This window comes from Staurois parvus, unplaced genomic scaffold, assembly GCF_062004578.1.
Source record: "Staurois parvus isolate SC_StPar_1 unplaced genomic scaffold, SC_StPar_1.0 ptg000750l, whole genome shotgun sequence".
NCBI lineage: Eukaryota > Metazoa > Chordata > Amphibia > Anura > Ranidae > Staurois > Staurois parvus.
Window position 1 is genome coordinate 519073 of NW_028318546.1, and position 24105 is coordinate 543177.

Here is a 24105-nt window from a genome sequence, read left to right on the forward strand (position 1 = left end):
CTCACATTTCCTATTGTATATACACATTTCCTACTGTATATACAAGATCGGACAAAAAGGAAAATCTCCTCAGTAGGATAGGAGTTTTATCCATTCCCTACTGATTGTAGATTCATGTACTTTGGCCGCAACTGTTGCTATAGTTACTTGAATACCCTACAATGACATTTTGGGGTTCTTTGAGACTTCTTTTAGCATTGAATGGTCAGTGTTTGACCCTGCTAAACCTAAGGCTTGCCATACATGTATCAATTTTTTTTGATCACCCAGCAGGCTGATCAAAAGATCTGGAGACTTCTTTTAGCATTAAACAGTCAGTGTTTGGGCTTAATTTGATGGGTGGCCACTCCAGAACAAATTAACATGCAGTTGTTTGAAATCTATGCTACTTGTACATTACTTTCCTTACAGTGGACCTGTACATTATTTTTCCCTTCGATCAATGGCTGATTGAAGGAAAACTGATTGAATATGGAGACTTGTTTTAGCACTGAACGTTCAGTATTTGTGTATATATTGATAGGTCAGCCACTCCAGGGCAAATTGCCATGCAATTGTTCAAAATCTATGCTGCTTGTACATTACTTTGTTTACAGTGGAATGACTGATTTTAAATCATTTGATGATCTTTTTAAATCCTTTTCCAGATTCACAGACATCCGCAACTTTCTTTGTGAGGGCCTCAGAGAGCTCCTTGATGACACCACACTTGTCAATAGCAAAGAAGACACCAGATCCTAGATATCAGAGATGTAAAAATAAAAAGACAGGTTCCACTTGCATACTCTTAATAATTGGCACATAATTTGGAACACCAGATTCCAATTTCATGGATTGAAGCTGTGGTAAATGCAGGCGTGTACTTACTTTTTCCAAATGACAAAGCTGCATTTGGGTTAATTTAGATAATGAAACTGAACACCTTGTCAATTTCTGTGCCATTAGTTCAAGTATATCACCTCTATCTGTACATACTATTTAATCTAGATCTAATGTTTGCCTGTTCACATATGTTGAAAATAATTTCCATGGGGTGTACACACTTTTTCACATGACAACTGGAATCTGGTTGTTGGAGGAAAATAAGACTCCACGTTACTGTATGCAAAAAGGGGGGAAAGTCTATAAATAGGGGTCATTTGTGAAGGAATCTATGACCTGGAGCGAAGAAAATATCAAGTGAAAACATACTGATAACCCTTCCAGACATGCACAACTGAAAGTTGAATGCTTTTGTAAGAAAGGAAAAAACAAAACTATACATTTCAGCACTATATAAACCAGCAACACAAATGAACAATATATCAAAAGCATACCAAGTTAGAAGCAAGACTGCCCCCTTGAGGTTACAATTAAAACTGTTTTTCTGCTACAATTATCTTTGTGTAGATCTGCTATACCCAAGGCTGACCATGCATCCCCATGCATGTCTTTTTTTTTTTTGATCAGCCAGCAGGCTGATTGAAAGAAAACTGAATATATTTCCCCATCCACACTAGCAAGGAGGATGGAGGAATCCTTCCTGCTGCGTTATTGTATTCTGACAGTGGGGACTCCTCTGCTATCGAGATACACTGATCATCACCGCAGCCAAATGACTGCAATGCTGACCAAACAAATATTTAGCAACAAGCTCATTCGCCAGAAATCAATTATTAGACTGACTTCTCTGGAACAAGAACAGATATAGATGGATCGAATTTCGGCCGGTGGCAGTTGAACCAGAAAAACATCGATCTAACTATGGGCAGCTTAAGTTTCGACAAAACAAAGCCAGGGTTCATGCAATTTCTTAACTTGTTTAAATGACATTTAAGCCCAAAGTGAATGAGATTTTAAGCACTGCAAACTTCAGCTTTAGATGGTAACTATGAAATATTATGTATATTTGTAACAATTTTGCTTTTTTTTTTAATCACTCATTTATCTTTGCCTGTTAATCATTAATAAACACAGAAAAAGGTGTGTTCTGCATACAAAAATGAAGACAGAACTTACTAAGATCTTCTGCTAGTTGGACCCTCTTTCCGGTGAGCAAGTTAACTTTTTTATCACTGTCTTCAGCAAAGTCTTCCAAGACCTCTTTGACATTCTTCTCTAATCGCCTTACTGCAAGAAAAAGATAAGCAGAGAAAGTGCTGAGTAAAATTGCCCACAGGAATTAGTTTCACAAACTTTAACACAGGCATGCACACATACAGTTGTGCTCAAAAGTTTGCAAACCCCAGCAGAAATCATTACATTTTGGCATTTATATTGAAAATATGACTGATCATGCCAAAAAACTGTCTTTTATTTAAAGATAGTGATAAATATGAGCTGTATAGTCGAGTTGCCAGAAAGAAGCCTTTACTGCACCAATGCTACAAAAAAAGCCTGGTGAGGCGTGTCAAGATGTCAGGCATATTGTAACGTCTGCTGTGTCCCCCACATGAATTCTTGCAAACTGCAAACGGGACTTCTTATGGCTTTCTTTCAACAATGGCTTTCTTGCCACTCTTCCATAAAGGCCAGATTTGTGGCGTGCATGACTAATAGCTGTCCTGTGGACAGATTCTCCCACCTGAGCTGTGCATCTCTGCAGCTCCTCCAGGAGTTACCACGGGGTTTTTGGCTGCTTTTCTGATTAATGCTCTCCTTGCTCAGCCTGTCAGTTTAGGTGGACGGCCATGTCTCGGTAGGTTTGCAGTTGTGTCACTCTTTCCATTTTCAGATGATGGATTGAACAGTGCTCCTTGAGATGTTCAAAGCTTGAGATTTTTTTTATAACCTAACCCAGTTTTAAACCTCTCCACAACTTTATCCCTGACCTGTCTGGTTTGTTCCTTGACCTTTGTGATGCTGTTTGTTCACGAATGTTCTCTGTAAAACCTCTGAGGGCTTCACAGAACAGGTTTATTTATACTGACTTTAAATTACACACAAGCAGACTCTATTTACTTTACTTATTTGGTGACTTCTGAAGGCAATTGGTTCTACTACATTTTAGTTAGGGATATCAGTGTAAAGGGGGCTGAATACAAATGCACGCTATACTTCTCAGGCATTTATTTGTAAAAAAGTTTGAAAACCACTTATTTTCCTTCCACTTGACAATTATGTGCCACTTTGTGTTGGTCGATCACATAAAATACCAATAAAATACATTTATGTTTTGGGTTGTAACATGAAAATTTCAAGGGGTATGAATACTTTTTCAAGGCACTGTATCTGCAGCTACCTAGACATGTCACCAAATGTTAATACTAACAGCTGGGTATACAGACAGATTATTACTGAGTGAGAGGTGGCCGAAAGGGCCATTCACGTAGTGAAATTCCTATACTATATACCCAGCTTAAGCCTATATACAGGGGCGTATTTACCACAAGGCATTTGCCTAAAGGGGCAGCGGCATTTTTCAGGGGGGCAGCGCTGCCCCCTGAAAGAAGGGATAGAAGAAGGGACACACGCAGCATTGGGACCAGGTGGGATCTGAGAGAGGCTGCGGGCTGCTTGATGGTGTATGTAGAGCCTGACTCTTGTTCCCGGGGATGTCCGGAGCTGTGAAGGTGAGTGTCTTCTCTCTCGTAGGGGTGAGGGGCATGGGTTGCCAGTGTATGGGGGAGGTGGTAGTGGAAGGCTCTCTTGGATGTGGGTTGGGGGGGGGGGGGGTCTGGGGTGTTGTTGATCAATGTCAGGCTCTCTTCGTGGGGGTGTTTGTCGGTGTCAGGGTCTCTCCGTGGGGGGGGTGGGATCTGAGTTCTGTGTTGCCTTGGGCAGCACGAAACCTAAATACACCACTGCCTATATACATGTGAAGAATATTTAAAGATTACAATAATGCAGTTGTTGGCAAGATCACAAGCAGCTTGTATATAGCAATGTAAGAAACTCAAAATATAGGATTCAAATGTAAAAGTTATAACATTTTTATTTCTGTCTGTGTCTCCATCAGGGAGATTCATCCTCTGTATTTCTCCCGTTTACCATTATCATTGACAGTGAAAGTAAAAGACAATCCCAAATTTTGGGTTGTCCCTAGAAAAGTAACAGAGGAGAAATCTTCCAATGGGGACACTAGTTCTGGTGACCTGGGGGGCCCCCCAATGGATTCTCTTAATTTGCATGGAATTCCTCTCACTCTAGGCTATGGGACAGGAGATGAAGCTATTCTCAATGGGACATAGATGACAAAGAACAAAAAAAAAAAATCTGACAGGGATTATAATCCTCCCTTATTCTATCCAAAATGAAAAAAAAAAAAAAAAAAAGTGTTGCCCACAGTTTTACTTTAATGTTCACGGGAAAAACGAACAGTGCCATTGCTGATATCTCCTGAAAATGTTAGCTGCCTGGCTACCATGCTGAAACTGTACTTATACCCAAAGGATGAATGCTCATTATATCTAGAGAAAGGAGAAACACTTTTACTTATCTGATCCTTCTCACCCCTGGCAGAAGGCCTCTCTCCCCCCCCCATTGTCCCGTGGTGGTCTGTCCCCCCATTGTCCCGTGAAACGCATTAACGGCTCTGTCCCTTGGGTGTTTGGTATGATGTTTTGACTTTCATTATATTGAATAAAGTATCCAAATTTTCCATTACATCAGTGTGCAGTACTCGACCTTTACTTAAGCTGTTATCTGGAGGCGAACCGGACCTGCAACAGCTGTGTGGATAAGGCAAACTGACCAGAGCAGTGTTATTACAGCTTTGTCAATACAGGGCTATGGACCTTGCTTTGGTCCCGATGAAGTTCGGATCCTAGACTGCTACACCGTGGGGGAAAAAAAAAAAAAAAAAGGATGCGGGGACTAGGACCTAAACAAGCAATTAACCCATGATGCATGGGCACAGCGCTATTGCAAGAAATACATTTTTAGTTGCCTGGAGTTGGGCTTTAAGCGTAGACATAAGGAGCAACATTCCTTATCGGTGTGCTTGTGTCAAGTCAGTGACTCTAAAAGACAGTAGGTAAAAATAACTGCTAGGCGACTAGCATTTTCAGAAAGTTGTCAGCAATGGCAGCTCCATGGGTCTCTAATGAAAGACTTACTTTAAGATCGTTATCGGGCCCTCAATTTTCAGTTACCTGTATATATATAAAAAAAAAAAAAAAAAAAAGACTGGGCTTCTTAATTTAAAATACAGCAAAAACAAAATAGGGATTTCTCCAGTTCCTCATGTCTATTCTTAGACCTATATTTCAGATATTTTTATAGATACAATTTAGGGGCTGAAAACATCCATACTTTCCCTTTTGGCCAGTTCAGTATAATTTTGTTTTGTTGATTCACTTTGCTATACACAATATTTTTTTTTTTTTTTACTACTGCAGTCACTACAGATCTGGATAACATCTAACAAAGATCACATAGATGCACCATTTTCCTTATCTTACCTTCTGTGTTTGTTAGTTGCTGCCTTAAGGTGTTTGCAGTGATTGCCAACATCCGCTGTATTCTCCAACAAAGGACCACATCATTGCATTCCAGCTAAAAAGACATTTCAAAATTTTAGAAGAAGCTATTCTCACAGTATCCAGTGTTCCTTACTTACCACCATGGGGTGTGTCCAGGGTTAGACTGACCATTTGGAAACTCGGGCACTGCCCGAGGGCCCAGGATCAGTAGGGGGCCCCATGAGATGCCCCTGGTACCTTTTTCATAGGCTTTTTGAGTTTGGGCAAGGACACAGGGGCCCCATGATCCCCTGTTGCCCAGGGGCCCCATGAGTTGTCAGTCCGCCCCTGGGTGTGTCGACAGTATTTCTAAATCTTCTCATGCTCTGAATAAGGCACTGAAAGATTAAATTCTCTGGAACATAAATTTGCATTTTTATTCAGAGAGCTTCCCTAGCAACCAGAACATCTCACAGCAGCTGCATGTAGATGTAGATTCAGGTGTCAAGGAGTCATTAGCACTTGGGACAAGACAAGGAGCAGAAAATGTTGAAATAGTATAAGTATACCCAACACGGGTAAGACACTTTTTACAAATTTTAAGCAGGGCTAACTGAAACTGAAAAAAAAAAAATTAGTGGTTATATTCTGCTAAATATTCTATTCATTTGCTTCTTGAGCCCACCATAAATTCAGATAATGGACATAAGCATCATTTAAAATTTTGTAAAATTATGTGCGCTGACACCACTTGAGTACTTGAATATCAAAGGGTTATAGAATTTTTATTTTCTTTTTCCCAGAGAAAATAAAGACTGCTGCATTGAAGAGGAACTGCTGATGCAACTATCTTTGGAAACCAACACTTTTTAGAGTGCTAGAATCCCAGTCTCCTGTTAAGCTAGTCAATTTTGGCACCTTTTATTGCTTAACTTTAGGCATTAAACATGTACGTTTTCAAAACACCTCAGGTTTATTAGACTTTATACAAAAGAAGCTTAATGTTTCAAAAGCTTGTATCTTTATTACGTCAAGTTAGCTACAATAGGGTATCACTGAAGTCACAACGTTTCTGCATGGATCGATGGCTAAACCTCTGTGCTACTGATGCATATTAGTAGAGTCTACTTTAACAGAACAATGCATGTCAAGTCACACGCACTCAACTAGAAGGGCTTACACAATGTCTAGGAGCTGACCACACTATACAAACTGCAGTGAAAGAAAACAGATAACTCATGGAGCATGTTTTCTACCCTGTGGCTGCTTTCACCATGTAAAGACTGTACACTGTCAGACTGTAAATCGGCAGATAAAGCAATATGTAAAATCCCAATAGAAAACATATCAAATGTTTAAACTGAGAAAATGTACCATTTTAAGAAAAAATTAGGTCATTTTGAAACTGATGGCAGCAACACGCCTTAAAAAAGTTGGGACAGGGCAACAAAAAGCTGGCAAAGTAAGTGGTAGTAATAAGAAAGAGCTGGAAGAACATTTTGTAAATAAGGTCAATTGGCAACTGGTCAGCAACATAAAAAAGCATCTCAGAAATTCAGTGTCTCTGAAGTAAAGGTGGGCAGAGGTTCACTAATCTGTGAAAAGCTGCATCTAAAAATTGTGGAAACAGCTTCAGAATAATGTAGAGAGGAAAGGATCGCCGCTACTTCCGACCAGTCCAGGTGAATAAACGACAGAGAGGCCTCTGCCTATATGTCTCCACCAAACCACACACCCTGATGAATTTCACCCCACCCACTGGGGCTTAGTCACAGGGTGGGTACCCTATGACTAAGTCTCAGTGGGCAGGGCGAAATGCATCAGGGTGGTTTGTTGGAAAAAATGTCAGCTGTATCGTTTATTCACCTAGGCTGGTCGAAAGTAGCGACAATCCTTTCCTCTTTACATTTACTAGCCCCCTGGATTGATATTAGGACAAGCCTGCACCCCATGTTATGCGATACATAGATATGCTTTCACCTCTACTTTGAGCAGTGCCAAAAGCAATCTTCAGGCTATCAGATGGCACTTCATTAAAAACAGGCATGATTCTAGTAAAAATATTGAAACAGAAAAACAGGCATGATTCTGTGATGGAAATCACTGCATGGGGTCAGAAATACTCCCAAAAGTCACTGTAAATAATGTTTGCAGTGCTATCCAAAAATGCAAGGTAAGGCCTTATTATGCAAAAAAGCCATTTCTGAACATGATCCAGTAACACCACGGTCTTCTCTTGGCCAAAGCCCATTTAAAATGGTCTGCTGCAAAGTGAAAAACTGTTCTGTGGTCAGATTAATTAAAATTTGACATCTTTTGGCAACCATGGGCGCAGCATCCTCTGGACTAAAGAGGAGAGGAACCTTCCGGCTTGTTACCAGCGCTCAGTTGAAAAACCTACATCTCTGACGGTATGGGGGTGAATTAGTGTGTACAGAATGGGCAGCTTGCACATCTTGAAGGCATTACCAATGCTGAAAGATACATCCAGGTTTTAGAGCAGCATATGCTCCCAATCAGATGTCTTTTTCAAGGAAGGCCTTGCAAATTTCAGCAGGACAATGCTAAACTGCATCCTGCATCTATGACAATAGCATGGCTTCATAGTAAAAGAGTCCAAGTGCCTAAAGAGGAGTTTCAGTCCCCCCCTCCCAAATATTAAAGGTAAGCAGCTACAAATACTGTAGCTGATGAGTTTTAATTAGGGCACTTACCTGCCCAGGGGATCTAGCAGTGTCCTCACCCCGAGCCTATTCTTCAATCGGCTGTCAGGTGCTGGCGCCACCATCTTGACAAAAGGAAACAGGTAGTGAAGCCTTGCAGCTTCACAGCCGGTATCCTACTGTGCATGCGTGAATCGCGCTGTGCTTTGTGAATGGGTCGCAGCCCTCTGAGACCTGTAAAATGTCTGAGTGCTGCGGGGAGGAAGGAGGGGGCAAACTTGTCAATACCCGGTACCCGCTCCCCCCAGAAGGTGCCAAATGTGGCAGAGGGGGGGGGGGGGGGGCAGGGCAGATAAGCAGAGCTTCCACTTTTGGGTGGAACTTTGCTTTAACTAGCCTTCCTGCAGTCTGGACCTTTCACCAACTGAAAATATTTAGCACATCTTGAAATGAAAAATATGACAAAGATGACCCAGAACTGTTGAGCAGTTAGAATCCTATTTCAGGCAAGAATGGGACAACATTCTTCTTCTAAAACGCCAGCAACCAGTCTCCTCAGTTCCCAGATGTTTATAAAGTGTTGTTGAAAGAAGAGGGGATGCCACACCGTGGTAAACATGGGCCTGTCCCATCTTTTTTTTGAGTGCTGATGCCACCAATTTAAAAAATTACCATATTTTAAACAACAGTTTTTACCCTTTAAGTCCATAGCCACTTGGATTTCTTTTTTTATCAATGAAAAGCTTTCCAGTATCATTTTAGATACACATGAGAAATTCCTTAAGATATGGACCCCATGATTCCAATATGCCCACCCCTCTATGTCAACAACCAGTTACACATTGCTGTAAATACCGAGACCCTGGGTTCAGGTTCGAGCGCTTTTGATGTCCCCCTCTATATCTTTTTTTCTCTCTCCTCCATTTCCTTTCCTTTTTTCTAGGCTGTTCTGTAGGGATGATTTGTGATTTGCTCTTATGCACCGGTTTGTTTGGTTTTTTGAATAGTGCATTTCATACACTGATATCTCATTCACCAACACCTGATTCCACAATAAAGGCGCAGAGTTTCTCTATTGTTACTTATGTGGTTTTTCATGATCAATGTACCATTTTGATACACCAAAAGCTTTGTCATTTGTTACAGTTTTTTATACGATGTACAATAGCTTTGGCTTGCAAGCCATTGACATTATGTGTCTGTTTGTAAACATGACAGCGGTTATAAATGTATACCTTAAAAATGTTTTCAATAAAAATTTATTGAAAAGGAAAAAATTACCATATTTTTTTCTTAAAATCTTACGTAGATTTTATAAAGCGTCCCAACTTTTTCAAAGTTGTAAACAATCCCTAGGCAAACTTTTCAGAAAAAGTACTTTTGAATATGAATGCATGGCGTATATTTCAAACTGTATGTCATATTAAAGTGGAATTTTAGGTTTAAAAAAAAAAAAACAAACAAACCAGGCAGGAATTTTAATGCAGGAGAGACGTGCGCAGTTCATTGTACAAATTTGTAGAATCTGACTGAACGCCTGCGCATATGCAAGAGTGATGTCATTCCCGCCCGGCCAGTGACAGCGGCCGATGATCAAACCCAGGAACCCGAAGATGTCAGTGGCCGGGCGGGGTGCAGGGGGATATCGCAAAGCTAGAGCTGAGCATAGTTCCGCTTTAAGAAAACACATGATTTGGCAGTTTTCAAATGAAATGTCAGCTTTTCCAGCTGCAAGGCTCTACCATGAGGTTTCATGCAATACAATTCACTGTGACCATTAAAAAAATATATTTTATAAATAATGAATCACCTCACCTCAGAATCCACAAAATGTCTCTGATAGTAATAGAATCCTCTCCTGCAAAGATTACAGTGACCAAGAGCAGACCTCAAGAAATGTTTTCTGTAAACTTGGTGCCATGTGTCCTTAATCTGCAAAAGTTGTGATTTATTTTTTGCATAAACTTTCTTATGTAAGAGAAATCAGCACATGAAAAAAAACAGTTAAAATCATCAGTAACCCAAACAGCAGAGGCTAGTTCAGCAATGGGAAAACTACGGCCCGCGGGCCGTATACGGCCCGGCGGACCTTTTAATCCGGCCCGCGAAGCGTGGCAAACATTGGCTGTCAGGATGTAGGCAGGGCAGCGTGATGAACTCCTCTCCTCTCACAGTCCGCCCTGAAGACCGGAACGGCGCGGGAACACGGCAAGAGGAAAACGTGGAGCAAAGGTAAGTGAATTGACACAATATGGGGGATGAATTACTATGGGGGATGAATTACTATAGGGGGGATGAATTACTATAGGGGGGATGAATTACTATAGGGGGGATGAATTACTATAGGGGGGATGAATTACTATAGGGGGGATGAATTACTATATGGGGGATGAATTACTATGGGGGATGAATTACTATATGGGGGATGAATTACTATATGGGGGATGAATTACTATGGGGGATGAATTACTATATGGGGGATGAATTACTATATGGGGGATTAATTACTATATGGGGGATTAATTACTATATGGGGGATTAATTACTATGCTTACTATGGGGGAATATTACTATACTTACTATGGATGGCATGGTAGTGGCTGGGCCGGCCAGCAGCTAGTCCGGCCCCCGGGTCCAATATATGAACCCATTGCGGCCCTCAAGTCAAAAAGTTTGCCCACCCCTGGGCTAGTTATTTAACATACTGGGTACAATTCTTTATTTTGTGCAAAGGTACAAGTGGAGTATGTAAATATTGCATGTATATGCTAGGGTTACAATACATGTCAATATGTAATTTGAAGTGTTACAGTTGTGTGAGCATAGAAGCCTTTGGTTTCTCTCCTAGTAGAATGAAATAACAAGAAACACAGGTAGTCACCTTTCCCTTGCTTTTCATATGTCAGTGCCTGGGTAGTACTAGGGAATAACCAGGAAATAGTTAGCATGCATTTACTAAATTGCTGGTTTGTTTTGTGTTTCAGCTCACATGATGCTCTAGTGCATTCTGATGTTGATTAGGGGGGTATGCATGAGCTCTTCTGAGATATTTTACCTGTTAAAAGCTGAGAGGAGCAGATCGAGTAGCACTTAGGTTGTCAGTTCAAAAATGACTGACAGTATGTGGAGCAAACAATGAGTGAAAGACCATAGTGGTTGGACCATCGCTTAGCAAAAGAGAACATGAGGCCAACAGTCGAAGCAGTGTTGGGCCTCATTACTGGAAAGGTAATCAACAAGGATTAGTATTCATCGCAAAAGAGCTTTGATGGGCCTACTTTAGTTTTACTGCTGATGTCAAGTCCTAGAATAAATTAGTAGTGTGGCTTAGTTGCGTGGTGTCTAGACAAAGTAAAACTACTGTTTTAAAGAATGGGCCACCAGATTTCAAGAGTGAACCCCTTGGGAATAAGGCTGCTAGCACAGTCAATACTGTATCTTTAGCATTTCTAAAGGAAACGTGTAAGTGTATCTAAACACAAAACCAAAAAAGTGATATACTGTGGCTTTCCAGCCTTAGATGTGGCAAGCAAAGGATTTTCTCTTTCAAGCCTTGACCCGTCAAGACATCAGAAGGGCCACCTCTTCCCCCTTCAGTGCCTACGTGTCCCAGAAATGGCAACCACAGTGCCTGAAATGAATGTCACTCCACCTAGTTAAGTTGACTTTGAATGGAAGCAGACATGTCCACACTTCCCACAGCATGGAGGTTGGCCTGGGGAGTCTGGTAAATAAATTGAGGGAGCAACATCTGCTTCTAGCACAGGCCCTTCTCTTGTAAAAAAATAAAAAAAGAGGGAAGAAGGCTCCAGGAAAGCTACCCTGGTGTGAGAGTGTGTGTGTGTTCATCAAAAAGTTAATTTATTTCAGTAATTCAATTCAAAAAGTGAAATATATCACAGAGTGATACATTTCAAGCATTTCTAACTTTTAATTTTGATGATTATGGCTTGCAGCTAGTGAAAACCCAAAGTTCAGTAACTCAAAATTAGAATATTACATAAGACCAATAAAAAGGATTTTAATACAGAAATGTTTGCATATTGCAAAGTATAGTATGCACTTAATACTTGGTCAGGGCTCCTTTTGCATGAATTCCTGCATCAATGCAGCATGGCATGGAGGCTATCAGCCTGTGACACTGCTGAGGTGTTATGGAAGGTTGCTTGAGACACACCAGACCCAAAAGTGCAGATGTGCTGAAGGCCCAGGTTGCTTTGATAGGGGCCTTCAGCACATCTGCACTTTTGGGTCTGGTGTGTCTCATCTTCCTCTTGACAATATCCCATAGATTCTCTATGGGGTTTAGGTCAGGCAAGTTTGCTGGCCAATCAAGCACAGTTATACCATGATCATTAAACCAGGTATTGGTGCTTTTGGAAGTGTGGACAGGCACCAAGTCCTGCTGGAAAATGACACCAGCATCTCCATAAAGCTGGTCACCACAGAGAAGCATGAAGTGCTCTAAAATTTCCTGGTAGAGGGCTGCACTGACTTTGGACTTGATAAAACACAGTGGACCAACACCAGCAGATGACATGGCTCCCCAAATCACAGACTATGGAAACTTCACACTGGACCTCATGCAACTTGGATTCTGTGCCTCTCTTCTGCCAGACTCTGGGACCTTGATTTTCCAGATGAAATGCAAAATTTACTTCCGTCCGAAAAAAGGACTTTGGACCACTAAGCAACAGTCCAGTCCTTTCTCTCCTTAGCCCAGGTAAGACACTTCTAATGTTGTCTCTGGTTCAGGAGTGGCTTGACACAAGGAATGCGACAGTTGTAACCCATGTACTAGATACCTGTGTGTGTGGTGATTCTTGAAGCACTGACACCAGCCTTAGTCCACTCCTTGTGAATCTCCCCCAAATTCTTGAATGGCCTTTGCTTCACAATCCTCTCAAGGCTGCGGTTATCCCTGTTGCTTGTGCACCATTTTCTAATACACTTTTTCCTTCCACTCAACTTTCCATTAATATGCTTTGATACAGCGCACTGTGAACAGCCAGCTTATTCAGCAATGACCTTTTGTAAATTACCCTCCTTGTGGAGGTGTCAATGACTGTCTTATGGACAACTGTCATGTCAGTAGTCTTCCCCATGATTGTGTAACCAATTGAACCAGACTAAGAGACCATTTAAAGGCTCAGGAAACCTTTACAGGTGTTTTGAGTTAATTAGCTGTGACACCATGACTCTACAATGCTGAACTTTTTCACAATATTCTGATTTTCTGAGATACTGAATTTTGTGTTTTAACTAGCTGTAAGCCATAATCAAAACTAAAAGAAAGAAAAGATTGAAATTTATTTATACAAATCATTTTACTACATTCAATGTATTTAGTTGGTACTCACCAAGACTGGGTCAACTTCAACTCCCCGTGTTTCTAGATTCTTTCTGACTGTAGTGACTTCATCACTGGCAAGATATGCAGGATGATCTTCATTAATCTTCATCATCTTTTCAAGCTCATTTTTTGTTTCATTCCGTGTATGCTACATCCAGAAAACATAAGAGTCAAAATAAGAAGCTCCACTACCATATTAAAAAAAAATAAAAACACACACACACAACTTTTTTCATGTGTACTTGCCTGCTCTGGAGTACGAGATATCCAAGAAAACCACCGCTCTTTCCAGCCTGGGCCAACCATATCCCGTATGACAGATTCAGCTGAAAAATGGAAACCCAGCATCAGCTGTATAACCTGCTATCGTGACAAAGATATCAGAAGACTAAAGTTGACACAGGCAAATATGTCAGGTAGTGAAGGGCAAAGAAGAAGAAAAATTAAATTATAAATATACACTAAAATATATAATATACGGCTCTACTTTCTAAACTCCAGTATGCACCACTGTATATACTATATTGCCTGCCAGCAACTGATTCCCCTATGTGACTAAACACAAGCACATAATGAAAAGTCTTCGATTTAAAAACTAGAAGACATGCTTGTATTTTTCCTTATATCTGGTCATGCGTAACGTATATACATTTCAAGAATGTGAAGAGAACCATTTTGTGCACTATATTAAAAAATTACTTACTATCTTTTAAGCGGCTTTGTAAGGTCTCCTCCATGAAATGTATTGCAGCATCCCACTGCTGCTTGTCTGAGATGGAACGGTCCTCTAAAGCATTGTGCTGAATTACTCGCTAAGCGAAAAAAAAAAAACCATATATAATACATACACACACATATTATATAAATGTATACATATGTCATACCTGATCAATATTATCTAACTATAGAAAGCACAATATAACCAGTTTTAAACTCAACTATTGGCAAACAGAAAATTAAACATATAAAATACATTTAAAAAGCGGGCTATTTTATCTGTCCAAGGATGTGTATTTCTTTCAATCCTATCCTGGGAGCAACACAGTTCTGCCAGAGCAGCAAACCTGATATTTCTCTGCTGCAGTTTCACCTTCACTCACAGGTCTTCAACCCATCCTGTGACTTGATAGTTAAAAGAGAAGCAGAGACACTCATCATCTCATCTGTCACTTTGCTCACTCTTCCAATCAACATGCTCTTCATCGCAGCACACTTGACTCTTTGTGCGGCTTTGCTATCCCCTTCTCTGAGCTATGCTGTACATACTGTACAGTGGATTGAAAAAGGCTGATGCCAAGTCCACTTTGGGTACTTACAAGGCTTGCATTAAAAAAAAATTAATACAGAGCTGCATTCAGTTATGTTTTTGTATCTGCATGAAGTTCAGCTTAATGAACTTAGCGGATCCAGACAGACAGAACTTATGTCAAGAGCACTGCTGATTATGAATGTGCCAGATCTTATATACTTCTCACCTTTACTCAAATCTCACTAGAAAGGAAATGATCTGCAAGAAATCTAATTTTACATGCAATATCCCTCAATGTCAAGTATACTGTGTGAAATATTAGGCTAAAGACGTGATGGAAGCCAGAGCACGAGCCAAATACTAAAAGAGCAGAGCACGAGCATGAAATGCGCAGCACAGAGCATAAGCCAAGTAGTAAAACTTGGACTTCCTCCTATAACATAGTTAAGGCATGTATAATTGTTTCTCTAACTATAGCCCCACCTACTCTTCCCCCCAAAAAACTGATTCTACTTTTGAAAGACTGCAAAACTATAGTGATAAGTATTACTGGAGTTTAAAAGGCTAAAAGCAATGCAGGCATAGTAAGGAACTGTTCTCCACATAAAAAAGGGGGGAGGTGGGGGGGGGGGGTCACAGAATATATAACATAGATCATAAGATGGAACCCACCAAACTGTCTTCTGCTTGCTCATTCCACTTATGTCTCTTGATGCTCTCCTCTTTCACCGCTTCTTTTAGCTTGTCAAAAATGTCATCATGCTCCTTACCCTTCTGCTCTGTCATAAATCGGGAGAACTCCTCCTGAAGGGTTTCCCAAGCCACCTGCATAATGAGAGACAGTTATTAAAAGTGCACAGTACATTTTTTTTAAAAGTGCCAAGCAAGGAAAAGAAACAAGTTTAGCTACCATCAGCTAAAATGTATGCTATGTTCACTTGAAAAAGTAACTCTGCTGTTTCCAGGTCTTAATCTTTACAGATTACCATTACTTGATTTACCAGATCTATTTTCTTGAAAAGAAAGTAATACTAAACTAAAACTAGCCACAAAAATGCACCCTTAACTCTGTTTAAAGTGGTCTAAAACAAAAAAGTTCTCTTTACCTTAATGCATTCTCTGCATTAAAGTAAAAAACCTTCATATACCTGCCCCCCCCATCCCTAAACACTTACTCGTGTCCTCTGTTGATCCAACAATGTGTCAAGTGTCCTGCTGCAGCTCTCACAGGAGATTGAAAGCAGTGTGAGCCATAGGCTCCTGCTGTCAAGTCAAATCTTGTGAGGAAGGGGTGCTGAGCCATGCTATGTGTGTCTATGGATGCACAAAGTCCGACTTAGAAGAGCATTGGTGCCCCTATAGCACATAGCTTGCAAAGGGGGCACCCACAATACGGAGTGGAGCGCATCGGAGGGGTACTCTAGAAAAGGAGGTAAGGGACCTTTGTGTGCAATACCATTGCACAGAGCAGGTAAGTAGTCTTCTTACGGTTGTAAGTTTTAATAACATTTAAGTTCATGCATATTACACTATGTGACTTCTTTTTTGCATCTAATATACAGCGAGTAAAATACACTGCTCAAAAAAATTAAAGGAACACTTTTTAATCAGAGTATAGCATCAAGTCAATTAAACTCCTGGGATATTGATCTGGTCAGTTAAGTAGCAGAGGGGGTTGTTAGTCAGTTTCAGCTGCTTTGATGTTAATGAAATTAACAGGTGCACTAGATGGGCAACAATGAGATGACCCCCAAAACAGGAATGGTTTTGCAGGTGGAGGCCACTGATACTTTTTTCCCTACTCACCTTTTCTGACTGTTTTTAATTTGGCTAGGGTCAATGTCACTACTGGTAGCATGAGGCGATACCTGGACCCTACAGAGGTTACACAAGCAGTCCAACTCCTGCAGGATGGCACATCAACACGTGCCATTGATAGAAGGTTTGTGGTGTCTCCCAGCGCAGTCTCATGAGCATGGTTGAGATTCCAAGAGACAGGCAGTTACTCTAGGGAGAGCTGGACAGGGCCATACAAGGTCCTTAACCCATCAGCAGGTCTGATATCTGCTGCTTTGTGCAAGGAGGAACAGGATGAGCACTGCCAGAGCCCTACAAATGACCTCCAGGGGACCACTGATGTGAATGTCTCTGACCAAACAATCAGAAACAGACTTCATGAGGGTGGCCTGAGAACTCAATGTCCTCCAGTTAGTGGGCCCTGTGCTCACTGCCCCACACCATGGCGCTCGATTGGCATTTGCCATTGAACACCAGAATTGGCAGGTCCGCCACTGGCGCCCTGAGCTTTTCACAGATAAAAGCAGGTTCACCCTGAGCACATGTGACAGACATGAAAGGGTCTGGAGAAGCCATAGAAAATGTTAAGCTGCCTGTAACATCATTTAGCATGACCGTTTTGGTGGTGGGTCAGCGATGGTCCGGGATGGCATATCCATGAGGGATGCACAGACCTCTACAGGCTAGACAAGGCACCCTGACTACCATTAGGTAACAGGATGAAATCCTTGGACCCATTGTCAGCCCCTACGCTCGTGCAGTGAGTCTTGGGTACCTCCTGGTGCACAATGCCCAGCCTCATGTGGCGAGAGTATGCAGGCAGTTCCTGGAGGATGAAGGAATTGATACCATTCAATGGCCCCCCACACTCACCTGACCTAAATCCAATAGAACACCTCTGGGATATTATGTTTGGGTCCAGCCGCTGCCAAGTTGCACCTCAGACTGTTCAGGAGCTCAGTGATGCCCTGGTCCAGATCTGGGAGGAAATACCCCAGGACATCATCCCTCATCTCATTAGGCGCATGCCTCAACGTTGTCAGGCATGCATACAAGCACATGGGGGCCATACAAACTACGGAGTACATTTTGAGTTGCTGCAATGAAATTTCTGCAAAATGGACTAGCCAGCAGCATCATTTTTTCCACTTTGATTTTCGGGGTGTCTTTGAACTCAGTCATCTGTAGGTTGATAATCTTCATTATTATTATGGAGCACTTGGATGGACTTTACATATTAGAATGAACTGCATTATTATTTAAGAAACTACTGTGATAATTAGCTAATTGCATATTTAACATATTCATGACATACTGCACTGTATATTGAAGGGTATTCATTATTTATTTTGCACACAAATATTTTTGGTAGGTTGTATGCACCTTAGTTTGGACACAACTTCATTTGCATATATTTGCTTTGTGCACATATGGAGTAGTTTTTATATTGTAACATTATTATTACTTTTTGTAAACTATTGCTTTAGTTGTAGCACAGCCACTTTATTATGCTGAGAGACGTTTATATATGGCTCATATACTAGTTGTGGCGTGAATATTTTTAAAGAGATAGCGCACTTTTTGGTTTCCTAATTAGAGCACTTTTTGGTTTCTTAATTAGCCCAATTAGTTTTAAAATGTTTTACCAGCTCTTCCTTGTTAGTACCACTTACTACGCCAGCTTTTTGTTGCACTACCCCAATTTTTTTGAGACGTGTTGCTGCCACCAATTTCAAAATTACCTTATTTTTTTCTTAAAATGGTACATTTTCTCAGTTTAAACATTTGACATGTTTTATATTTTCGATCGTGAATAAAATGTGGGTTTCTGAGATTTGCCAATCATTGCATTCTGTCTTCATGTAGATTTTACACAGCGTCCCAAATTTTTGGGAATTGGGGTTGTAGAACATTCATTTGCTTTAGTGTTATTCTTGCAAAGCAAAATATACTATATTGTTCAAGTTAAAATTTTGTCTCTAGAAAACAAATGGATCACATATATGTACATGTCACGACTGTGTACAGTACCATAAAGTCCTTTTTCTCACCTCCACTGCTTTATGAGGCAGTTGTTTGTCAGTCCATTGTTTCAGTTTGATGTCTACAGTGGTGTTGAAAGTACCAGAGTTCAAGGTCTGTGCAGCTGGTAGGTAAATGTTCTCAATCACATGGGTGGACACTCTCTCCCACAGTGTTCTCTGGAGGATCTCTTCCCTAATATGGGAACAAATGAAAACCAACAATGACTGCACAGTTCTTATCCAGTTAAAAAAGCATAATCATTACAGTTGCACCGACAGACCTTCATAAAATAATATCCCAACAAACTCATAATAGTTGCTTTATCAGTAATTAACCTGTTGACTGCAGAAAACAAGTTGAGTTTATGGCAATTATGTCCTCAAAGCTACAAAAAATCAGTATAAAACATACTGCAAGCTTAATACGATCTCACTACTAATGCAAGAAAAAACACAGAATCACTTGCAACTGCTTATAAACTTGGATAATTAAAATATGGCGATTCCCACTGTAGTGATTAGATCTGTAAGAACAGATCATTTCTGAAAAAAGAACAGGCATTTTGCTTATCTATAAATTCCTTAACTTGAGGTATAGCACAGGACCTAGGAGACATATTCATAGACCATGAGTTATATCCACCTACCTAAAAAAAACCCAAAAAACAACTTGCTAGTGCCGCCTACAGAGCGCACCATATAATCCCACCCACTCTGTAGGACTCCAGGTTAACAGGAAAAAGAGTGATCAAGACACAAAGGGGTGGGACCAGTTTCCTGAGACCATGGGGCATTTCCCAGCAATCAGCAGAAGGGTGGGCAACAACATAGCAAACAAAACTACCAACAGGCCCATAAGAAAACAAGAGTTTTAAAAAAAACCCAAACATTCAAATAAACAGCTTGAAGCACCTTGTGGCCGAAGCTCACATCAACTGAAGCCTGAACACTCCCCTTGTAAAATTTGGAATCTGGAAAGCAGATACTTGATGCTGGAAAGCCCAACAGGCACCAACATCCCTTATGGAATGGGCTCTGATAGGGAAAAAGGAGGAGCCCTTTCCTTAAGGGTGTATGCACTGGAAATGAATTGTCTGATCCACCTAGCAATCAGAGTGGGAAGCAGGATGCCCTCTAAGAGAGCCTATGAGAAGGATGAAGAGGGACTCAAGTTTTGCAAATAGAGGCTGTAGGTTTCAGGTAGACCTTGAAAGCCCTCACCACATCCAGGCAATGTAGGGCAATTTACTAGTCATATTTTAGGGCAGGACAGAGGGAAAGAACAAGGCCCACACTGAGGTGGAAAAGAAAAGACAACCTTGGGTAGGAAGGAAGGTTTCAAAATCACTCTATTGTTGTGCAAAACAAGAAAGGGCTCTTTACAGTTAAAGTGATACAAAAGGTTTTTTTTTCTTTTTAAACAACATGTTATACTTACCAGGTCTGTGCAGGGATTTCACACAGCAGCCCTGATCCACCTCTTCTCGGGTCCCCCTTCAGAGCTCTGGGCTCCTACCCCCCTGCTGAGTGCCCCCACAGCAAGCTGCTTGCAATAGGGGGCACTCGTGCTTGCTCATGAGCCCCGCTGTGAGAGTCCATAAAGACAAGCAGAAATGGGTTTGGCCTCACTTCTGCTCCTTCCTTACTGCCTGCAATTGACAGCAGTGGGAGCCAATGGTTTCTGAGTCACATCGCTGCATCAGGAACGGGGGTTGGGCAAGTATAAGGGGGGAAGGGGGGTGCGAAGGGAGCTGCATACTGAAGGGTTTTTACCTTCCTGCATAGCATGCACAAAGGTAAAAACATTCAGGCTTTACAACTACTTTAAGAGCTGCCAAATCAGAAAAATGCCTAACAGATGTAACAGCTACCTAAAATGCAAACTTACAAGTGAGCTCTTCCAATGGAATAACATCAATTGATTCAAAGGGAAGTCATTGAAGATCCAAGAGCACCAGGTTGGAGTGATGTATAAGAGCATCTCCCTTGTAGAAAACTCCTGCTTAGGGACTGAGAGCCAAGACGTTTCTGGAAGAAAATGAAAGCAGAAACCTACTCAAGGTCAGGAGTTGGTCAAGACTAGACTAAAGCAAGGCCAAGATATGAATGCTAGAGTATTCCCTGAGACCGAGCTTCCTATTCTTGCATCAGGCAAAGTAAGCCTTCCATGCGCAAATGGTAAATCCTGCGGGAGTTGGATTTTCTTGCTGTGAGTAAAGTGGAACTAAAAGAGTCAGAAATCCCCCTATCCTTCAGGACTTGCAGTAGATTTAAACAGCCATGCTGTTAATGCCAGCAACTAAGAAGCAGGAGGAAATAATGGGCCTTTGGCCTATAGATCTGGTCGGTTTGGAAGAGTCCAAGGCTCATCCACCAGTATGAGTATGTCAGTCTACCATGTTCTCATGAGCCAATTTGGTGCGATGAGATCAAGGGAATTCTTTGCTCCTCTTGTACAGCAGTTGAGGGAGGATCTTAATCAGAGAGAAGATCTCAGTCTGCACGAATTGAGTCCAAGGCAGCTTCAGAAGATCCACTGTAAATGATAGAGGATCCCAGGTCTTTGCTGCAAATTTGCTGAGCTTGCTGTTGAACCTGGAGACCAGGATGTCCACATTTGGTTTTCCTCTCCTTTGACAAAGATTTTGAAGGGCAATTTTAAGGCAAGTTAAGTTTAAGCTGGAATTCTACTTTAAGAAGTCCCCTTTCCAATTGTCCATTCCAGTGTTTCCGCCTGGGAGAGTATCACACTCCTTTCTTTAAGGGCAGCTGGACTTCTAGTGCCCCTCGATGTTTTATGTAGGCCACTGCTGTGGCACTGTCTGACTGTACTCTAACTGGGTAACCTTGCAGAAGGGAGGTCCAGTTTTGCAGTGTTGGCTCACAGTTCCATAATGTTTTGACTCCTGTGAGGGATCAGGTTTTCCCCAGACAGTCAGAGAACTACAAAATTTGCCCCAGCCTGTAAGGCTGGAATTTGCGGTCACAACCTTTCCAGGGCATACAGAAGCACTTGGCGATCGAAGGATTGGATATGTTTGTTTCACGTTAAATTGTTGGATTGAAGAGGTCTAAAAGGGAAACCGGGCAAAGTAAACGTAATCGCAGAAAGCTACTCTCAAGCCCACAACCCTCATGTGGGTCCTCATTTGAGACTGTAAGGAAGCAACCTTCTTTTGAGAAAGAAAAATTCTGGTTTTGGGCTGTGTCCAAGCTTTGTCCCAGGCACTACTGGCTTCAGGTGATGACCTGAGCAGTGGTGTCTTACCTCTACTGGGTAGTCAAAACAGTCTTGCCACCCAAAAACATGTTATCTCTTCCTCTTCTATGCATCCTACTATGCTAGATGGGAGATAGTTCTCAAGTGGAAATTACCATCACTCTCTGTCAAATGGCTGGAGACAAACCCCCTACATCCAACCTTCCTCTTCCCCCTACATATAGAATAATTTGTTGAGTAAACTGATGGGTAATTGGCAGTATCGCATCCGTGTACTTATGAACCAAAGAGAATAGAGAAAATCTTTAACAGCATATTTATATTATATAAAATCATATTTATTGAAAAGTATTAATTAAAATCATATATTAAAAAGATTACAGATGGTTGTATTCTTACATCTGAAATAATATAGCACAAAGGTTTTCTTTCTATTTCAGATGAAAAGGAGTACCCCTTAAACCTGTTAACTGTACAGGTTTAAAACCACTGCTATGAAACATAGTCTGACAGAAACTTAACAGCAAGTGTTATAATTGATGCTACATCTTACCTTGATTGGGTAAATACATTTTTAAAGACATTTTTACAAAACGCACCCAGTACAGTTTCGAATAAAGTGTCCATATTGTGTAACGTTGCCTACAAATAAAATTGGAGCTCTAAAAACTTTCCTTCTAGATTTGGATGCAGTGGTGAATGGTAAGAACCACTCCTTTTTTCACATAACTGAGTAACACATCTTTGAAAGTTGTTACTGGAATCAATGTCCCTAAAAGGAAATTTCCCCATGCATTCTATTTTCATGACAACTGTAACATATTTTCTGTCCTTTTGACAATTTTGTAAGCCTTCAATAATCTATCCAAAAATAAGAACAACATTTTGGCAAGAGTTCAATTTAACTTGATTTTAAATTGTAAAACTAAACTATAATGAACAATAACATTTCAACTACTCACCAATGCTTTGGTGTAACCTGGGTAAGACTGATAACTTCGTCAAGGATTTCATTCTTGGCTTTTTCAAACAGTTCATTCTAAAACGGGAATATGAGATCACAAAATTAAATCATACAATGGTTGCTGAAACTTATTAAGAAGGTACTGAAAAGTGAAAAACAATGTCATTATTTGCAAAGCACAGCTCTCCAAATAAAAGACTACAAGCCAAAGTGGTTTTTGTTTGACGTTTATTTACCAAGAATTCACACCTTGTGCAGATTCTATAAAGAAGTCAGTTATTTTTTTATTAAAATACCTTGGGTTTAGAAGATGTGCTTGTATTTGTGTTATATTATACTTTACCCTGTCAAGCTCACGCAGCCTGGGATAATTATTCTTCCATTCCGTTTCCAGATTAAAACGAGTAGCTAGAAAATATTGAACACTCACGTCAACCTTATTTCACAAGTTCATATATTTTTTTACTTTTAGTCATGATTGTTTTGATGCAAGCCATTTGTATTAATGTACTGCTGTTACTTAAATAATGTTAGATGAAGATAAGGTATATTTTTAAGATGTGCATGTGGAAGACGGGAGCATGGGCTAAATGCTACCTTTGAAAGCATCAGCCTGTTGTTCTACAGATGCCCGGACCATTTTCCAAAAACAATCGGAAACAGCAAGACTTAAATTCTTGGTGGTGACCTGATGAGCCTTCAGCATCCCTTTTCTAGGAGGTAAGCAGTAACACAGATGCCATCACTAACACAGCAACACAACAATACACAATATATAAACCTTAAATGTTTTGTCTTTGAGCCCTTGATAAATAGCATGGCTTTTAATTTTAGTCAAGACATAACTTACTTCAAAAGACTTGATCCTTGAAAGAATTCTTCTTCATAGTCCTTGATGGAGTCAATGCTTTCATTGCTGTTGCCTAATAAAATTAAAATAAAAAAATGTAAATAAAAATCAATGAACTTGCAATATAGGAATGTAACAAGAGTAATGGATATTTTCAGTCAGCTGGATTCTGACACCTAGTTCTGGTCATACACATTGTACATTAACCGCTTAAGGACTGCCCTATAGCATATATATACTGCTACAGGGTGACCCCTGTGCGCAAAATCACCTATATAAATGTCATTTTTCATTTCCGGATAAGGGGCGCACGCCCTACGCGCGCCCGCAGGGGTCAATCACCGGGTCCCGCCCGGTGATTATCGGCGATCACCGACAGGGAGCAGGGCTGCTTTGTTTACCAACAGTTCTCCTCCCTGCCAGTTTGGGCACACTGCTCTGGATGGCTATGCACAGCCATCCACGGCAGTGTCCTTACAGTGAAGAACACCCCCCCCACCCCACCCCCTAGTAAAACACTCCCATCACACAGTTAACCCTTTGATTGCCCCTCATGTTAACCCCTTCCTGCCAAGTGCCATTAGTACAGTGTCTGTGCTTTTTT

The 24105-nt window shown here is 40.9% G+C and overlaps 1 protein-coding gene across 5 annotated transcripts in view; it reads right to left on the reverse strand.

Annotated features, from left to right (window-relative positions):
• The window catches only part of OPA1 (OPA1 mitochondrial dynamin like GTPase), a 108737-nt gene that overhangs the window by 43835 nt on the left and 40797 nt on the right, over window positions 1–24105 (reverse strand). For all 5 annotated transcript variants that reach the window (XM_089654303.1, XM_089654301.1, XM_089654302.1 and 2 more), the window contains 12 exons: window positions 23502–23574; window positions 23249–23364; window positions 22995–23059; window positions 22650–22726; window positions 18495–18660; window positions 15319–15471; window positions 14101–14209; window positions 13644–13723; window positions 13405–13545; window positions 9860–9976; window positions 5382–5475; window positions 1999–2109 (listed from right to left, as the gene is read on the reverse strand). In XM_089654303.1, coding sequence (XP_089510429.1) covers window positions 1999–2109; window positions 5382–5475; window positions 9860–9976; window positions 13405–13545; window positions 13644–13723; window positions 14101–14209; window positions 15319–15471; window positions 18495–18660; window positions 22650–22726; window positions 22995–23059; window positions 23249–23364; window positions 23502–23574 — 1302 coding nt within the window. The remainder of the gene's footprint in view (window positions 1–1998; window positions 2110–5381; window positions 5476–9859; window positions 9977–13404; window positions 13546–13643; window positions 13724–14100; window positions 14210–15318; window positions 15472–18494; window positions 18661–22649; window positions 22727–22994; window positions 23060–23248; window positions 23365–23501; window positions 23575–24105) is intronic.